This window comes from Caloenas nicobarica, chromosome Z, assembly GCF_036013445.1.
Source record: "Caloenas nicobarica isolate bCalNic1 chromosome Z, bCalNic1.hap1, whole genome shotgun sequence".
NCBI classification, from domain to species: Eukaryota; Metazoa; Chordata; class Aves; order Columbiformes; family Columbidae; genus Caloenas; species Caloenas nicobarica.
In genome coordinates this window covers 5,490,403-5,496,402 of record NC_088284.1, presented here as the reverse complement: position 1 = coordinate 5,496,402, position 6,000 = coordinate 5,490,403, and the positions used below count along the sequence as shown (strand labels likewise).

The 6,000-nt window shown below is 39.1% G+C and overlaps 1 protein-coding gene across 1 annotated transcript in view; it reads right to left on the bottom strand.

Moving 5' to 3' along the window:
* Nucleotides 1-325: 325 nt before the first annotated feature.
* The window catches only part of RIT2 (Ras like without CAAX 2), a 184,670-nt gene continuing 178,995 nt past the window's right edge, over nt 326-6,000 (bottom strand). Inside the window, exon 5 of the mRNA XM_065657149.1 lies at nt 326-553. Within this exon, the coding sequence (XP_065513221.1) occupies nt 326-553 (228 nt within the window). The remainder of the gene's footprint in view (nt 554-6,000) is intronic.

The window sequence follows — 6,000 nt, the reverse complement described above, 5'->3', positions numbered from 1 at the left end:
TGGTGGATGCTAGTTCTGCCTTGGATGCTGGCTTAACTCCTAGCATTTGAAGACTGGTCAGGGATGATAGGGCAAAAAATACAGTATTTTCTTCACTCAGATTTGCAGAGAAGGGATGAGAGGGTATGCTAAGTGACTTTATCTATAATACAGAGGAGCCACAAGGCAACCATGAATTGGGCCTTCAAGGAGCTACTTCTGCATGAAGGCTGAAGGGAAGGAACACCAGGACCTGGTCTGGAAGATTCTGTGTCAGTGCTGCCTTTTTGAACTGTTACAGGTTACTGTTGTCAGCTCCTGATTGGTGGCTCACAGGGAATTGCCATCAGGTTGTACTTTCCTTTTTTTTCTTCAGGGATCCTTTCAGTTTCCGCCACAGACTATCCCTCCTCTTCATCTTCTTCTCTACTGTAGGCAGTGAGGACTCTTTCCTTCGGATTTCCCTCACTAGTCCATGAAAGACATCATCAATGTAGAAGCGGAGAGCAGCTGAAGTCTCAAAAAAGGAGCAGGAGTATTCTCTGGCTAAGCTTATACCTTCTTCTGTCGAGACCTACAAGGAAAAGTCCACAAGTATCAGTTAATGCACAGAAGATGAATCAACACAAGAACATTACAATAAAGTCTGACTTTTTTGGATATTGCAAATCATCCACTTGTAATTCTACAGGAATATATTCTAACAGTACCTCACAGAGAAGATTCAAGGGTGAAAGGATCAGATTGAACCCATGAAATGTTTGAACAAAGCTCAATCCATATTAATGTGCTCATTTATCTCATTTTCCTAATTTTGATGCGGGGTTTTTTTGCCCTCCAGCCCCCCTTTTTTTTTTTTTCCCAGGCACAGTAGTCTCTTTAGCACAGTAATCCTGCATAGTTTGATAGTGCTAGCACCTGTATTCCACAGAATGGAATGGGCAGCTAAAAGGACTTACATAGAAATAAGGTCCTAGAAAATCCCTGTTTGGCATTACCTAGTCCTGGAGGCAACTTGACTCTTTAAACATGCCAGCTTTCATATTCTAAGATTTTTTAGTGATATTAATTTCTGAACATGCCTTTAACTGTTTTGGCTTGTATTCCTATCACTCAGCTCATGTCTGAGCTGTGTAAAGATCCAAAATATATTTGTTTTTCAGCTCATCTTCCCCAAGTGGCTTTGTTTACTGGAGAATATGGAGAGAACATGGAGGAAATATGTCTTTGTATTTTGAGGAACCGTACAGAGAGAAATCACTAGGAATCTAGAATTTGCCTGACTTTTGAAACAGGGATCTTCTTCCTAGAATTTCCATGTTGGGTATGTCTTGGCATTTGACCTGCCAGCATGCTAAATGGAAGCGTGCTTAACCTGCTCATTATTGTGTGGTTTAAATAGAGTTTAAATTTTTACCATAAGGACTACCACTGCCTACCACTTAAGGTACTTTTTGCACTTTGGGAGCTCATCCAGTAGCATGTAGCAAGTCTGCAGTAAAACAAGGAGCAAACCTTATGAACGTCCAAATCTTAACTTAGCTTTCCAGCCAGTGAAGTAGTCTTTCCTTTCTGTATTTGAACATAAAGCTGAATGAAAAAAATGTATGAATGAAATGTTTGGTGCATATTCAAATTCTAGGTCAGAAAATTCAGCCTTTGTCTTTATTTGTATTTGGATATCATGATTCATGCAAGTAACTTTCCAGCTATCTGGATAAAAAGGCAAAAAAGGTACTTTCAGACAGTCTTGCGAAAGGGTAGATAGTAAGTTATGAAAAGTGTCGATCACTACAGTTTTTGTTTTTCTTATTTCTACCTTCATGCATCAATGTGCCATTTGTGTTTACCAGGGAAATAAAGCCTGATGTTTCAAGATACAACCAAAACCTGTCAAATTTACAATGAGGAAAATGTACTTTATGATGAAGTTATGACATCACCATGCATTTTTTCTATTTATGTGTAAAGCTGGACACAGAGAGGAACAGGATTTTGAATGAAACAGGAAATCAGTTAATTCCAGCCTGGAGGTAAATCTACACCAAGTATATACCCACTTAATGCCGACCAGGGAATTCTTCCCCATCACTTTTGCATTGAGTCACAAACTTTGTAACATTAGTAGGATAATTTGTCTGTGCTACAGGTATCATCTTAATGTAATTAAGAATACTGTGAGGGTAAGCATGGAGGTTGTGCATATACTCACCGGCATATACTCACTGACACAATGAAAGGTTGTTACCACCTTCCAACTGGTATAATTGCCAATCTTTGGCAAATGGAGATGGGTAGCAATATGGTGCTTGTTTTCCTCTGGGCAGCTGTGTAAGCTAAATACCTGATTCAACATGTCTATTGGGCACCATTGAGAAATTGATTGTCTGGATAGAAGACTATTTTCATCTTTTTTTGGATATTATAAACACTTTTTTTCCTTGCTATGCCTTGCTTGAGCTGTAGGGGCATTTTTTATTTTATTTTGTTAGAGACACTGCAGTTCTGAGCAAATGATTACACAGAGCTGTAGTTTAAGTGAAGATTTCATACATTCATCACCAAAAAGGAAAAAAAAAAAAAAGAACATAAATTGAAACATCCTTATGTTAAAGAATGGTAGGTTAAATCTAATTAGGATAAAAGAACATAAATTCTCAAATATTAAAAATTACCCTTTCCTTTCTTTTGTGATTTTCTAGTCCAATCCTCTTTTGTTTCACTTTTTTATTTTTTTCTTTTTTTGTGTCTTCTAGTATCAAAACTATGTTTTTTTCCCACCTGCAAGGAAGAACAACTGCAGGAAAGACATGCTATGCTACTTAATGAAACAAGACTGCTAAGAGCAGTGAGAGCTGAAGAATACTCAGGAGAAATAAATTGTGCAGAAACACATCTTCCCAGTCTCTATGTGGCTAGAGGCTTGTAATGTGGCCAAATTTGGCTGGATTTCTATAAAAAGCAGTAAAAATTTGGTTTTAGACTCCAGAGTTTCCAGCCAAATTACAGAGACAACACTGAAGTTATTAATGGCAATTGTTTGTTTCAAAGCATGATATTTTTCTTAAATCTTGCCCTAAGGAACTGATTAACTGCTCTGGTGAAATTTTATGAACTAATTCAGCACGAGGAGGATGCCTGGCACAAACAATTTCAGGACATTTAGTTGAAGTTTTTCAGCTTCAAGGCTGAAAAACAGTTTCTCTGCAATCTAATGCTGCCATAATTACCACTACTGCTTCCAGCACCAATTAAAATAAAATAATTTAATTAATCTGTTTGCTGAAGAAACTTTAAATATAGAGAGATGTCTAGAGGAAAAACAGACATTTTTCTTTCAGTTCGTAATTCGGTCAAGGGGTTAGACACCTATGCAATGAGAAAAAGGGATAAAGTCCTTGATGAGGTCACTGACTCCCACATAATTCCGGGGATTTACCTTGTTCCTATCTTATTGCCAGAGTAGAAACTATATCATAGAAATCCATCCCAAATCTGCACAGCTCAGGGACTTGTTGACAAATTACAGCTTCCAGGGGCCTCTATCAGAGCAAGATACGATCTGTCAACGTGACACAGACTGACAGGTTAGGGAGAGAGGTCATTCTATTGAATATATATCTGGGAAGCAGAGCTTTATATCTCATTTTTAGAGTAACCCTCTGTGATTGAATCTGGCATTGTTTTCCAAAGTATAATTCTAGTTATATTGATTCCAATTTAGCTTATTCCTTTGCTGGTAAATCTTAATAAGGGAATGAAGGAGGAAGACTGGTGTAACGAAGATAATGAAAAATGAAAATTTAAGAGCTGGCAGAAGCTTCCTGAGTTTGATCCAAACTTTAAAAACCATGATTGTTTGGATCAGGACTTACAGAAGCAGGGCATGAGGCTCTCAGTATAACCAAAGAGCAAGACCCCCCAGAATGACAAGTCCACAGAATGGGCAATAAATCTTTATGAACATGATGTGTGAGCCCCAGGAGAATAGTCTTTTCACATTTTCCTTGCAAATTGAATGGTTCTGAGTGCACATTTTGTTATATGTGAGTTGAGAGGGAAGATATACCAGTTACAACATCATGTGGACTGTGGATAGCACACAGGACTGTAGGCTGAATTTGAGATTTTTTCCTCTCTCGATAGTTCAGGGCAGCTGGAATGCAGCACAACTTCATACAGACAAGAAGTATTCCCTGGCTACAAACCACATTTTATAGTATTAAGATTCTGTTTGTGGCTTTTGCAAACCTCCCTTGGAAAATTACAAGTGAGATTAAATGTGATGCTGACAGCCTGTGAAAGACATGATGGATGAGCTGCCATCTTTAAGACAGCCAGTTCCCGCGAAGGTCAGCTCCTGCATGACCAAAACAAGAACAAAAAGCCACCCTGGCTGGATGGTGGGTGGCGAGGCATTGGCAATCATTGGCCCCCATAGGCAGAACATAAAAATATCTGGTTCTGAAAAGGAAAGTACAAAGAAACTAAACAGATCAACAGTCTACCTCTGCCCTTGGACTGTCGTTAGCTGGCAAATCTCCATCAGGATCAGATGATTTTGTGTTCAGCTTTGTCTCTACTTTGGTTAAGGCAGCAACAGAAGCATCCCAAAGTAGATTTCATTGGAAGATTGTATTAGTAGAGTCAACGGCATCACCTTGGGTGAGCTAGTGGTGGCCTCCATGCAGGAAAGCAATGTATTTCCACCAGTGCATCTCATTCCTGCAACTGCATGGTCTACTTGCTCTGCTTCAGCTGAATTTTCCAGCTTTTCCCCTGTGAGTGGGATCTACAGATTGTCATGGAGATGTCTGGAGGCTTCAGGTAGAGTACTAGGACTTGCAATGATTCTCCTAAATTTTTGTTACAGAATTCCAGAATCCTCATTTTGTTACAGAATCCTCGTTAACTTTGCAATGGGAAACAGAGTGATAATTGTGCATCAAAAAGCCTTATTCTGTGAATATTTTTACTGAAGACATGGAGTCTTGATCACTAATCAGAGACAGAAGGGGACACATGTTGCTGAACAGAGTGCTCATCTAAATCCCGCAGAGGATAATAGGAGGAACCCCAGTGGTTTTTGATCAAGCTCTGTATTTTTGACAAGTAACAATTTATGTGAACTGTAAAGACAACATTTTAAGAAGACAGGGAAGTAAGCAGCATCTTGAGCAGCCTTGTTTGCACCACTGTGGTGTTTTCAACCTCCCCTGGGACACTTGGGAGCTGGGTACCCAGTCAAACAGGCATGTTGGAGAAAAAATTCCCATTATGCAAGTGTAGTGAGTTGAGATGTGAAGGCAACCCCTCAGTGCTGTCAGAGCACCTACCATATGGGAAAGACGGTCTTCTGTGTGAGAGAAAGGTAGCAATGATCAGTTACTTCTGGCAACCTAACACACCTGCTACTTGGATCATAGCCTGAGCAAGATGGTACAAGAACTTTGCAACCTGAAAAGTTCTGAACATAAATAAATGGTGGAAAGCACCAGAAATTTCCTCATCCTAATTTTGGCCAGAGTAGAAACTTACTGACCAAAAGTCAATGATCTCATGACCCTATAAATAGAGATCCTAAAGTGAGACCCTTTGAGCTCCCTGGATCACAGCAGGCTGTGATCAGAATCTCCCTTTGACAGGATGCTGCCAGGCTTGATTTCACAACGTTGGTGAATTGCCCATTGCGAATGTCACATTACAGTGAGTCATTCACTAAACTTGAGAGAGAAATTTTAGTAATAGATATACCTACACGTATATTATACATATATAGTGCACGCTGGTGTGTGCATGTGATTTTTAACCCTGTATGTATGTGTTTCACCCCCATATCCGTGTGTGCTTATGTGTATATGATTTCTCTCTTTTGTATGTATAGTGTGACTCTGCTATCGTCAAATCTGTAATCAGGTCACTGTGTTGACTATAACAAATTTCACTGAATTCTTTTAAATCACTTAATCACCTGTCAATTAAGTGTTATTAGAGAACATGTATTAATCTTGTGACTTATCT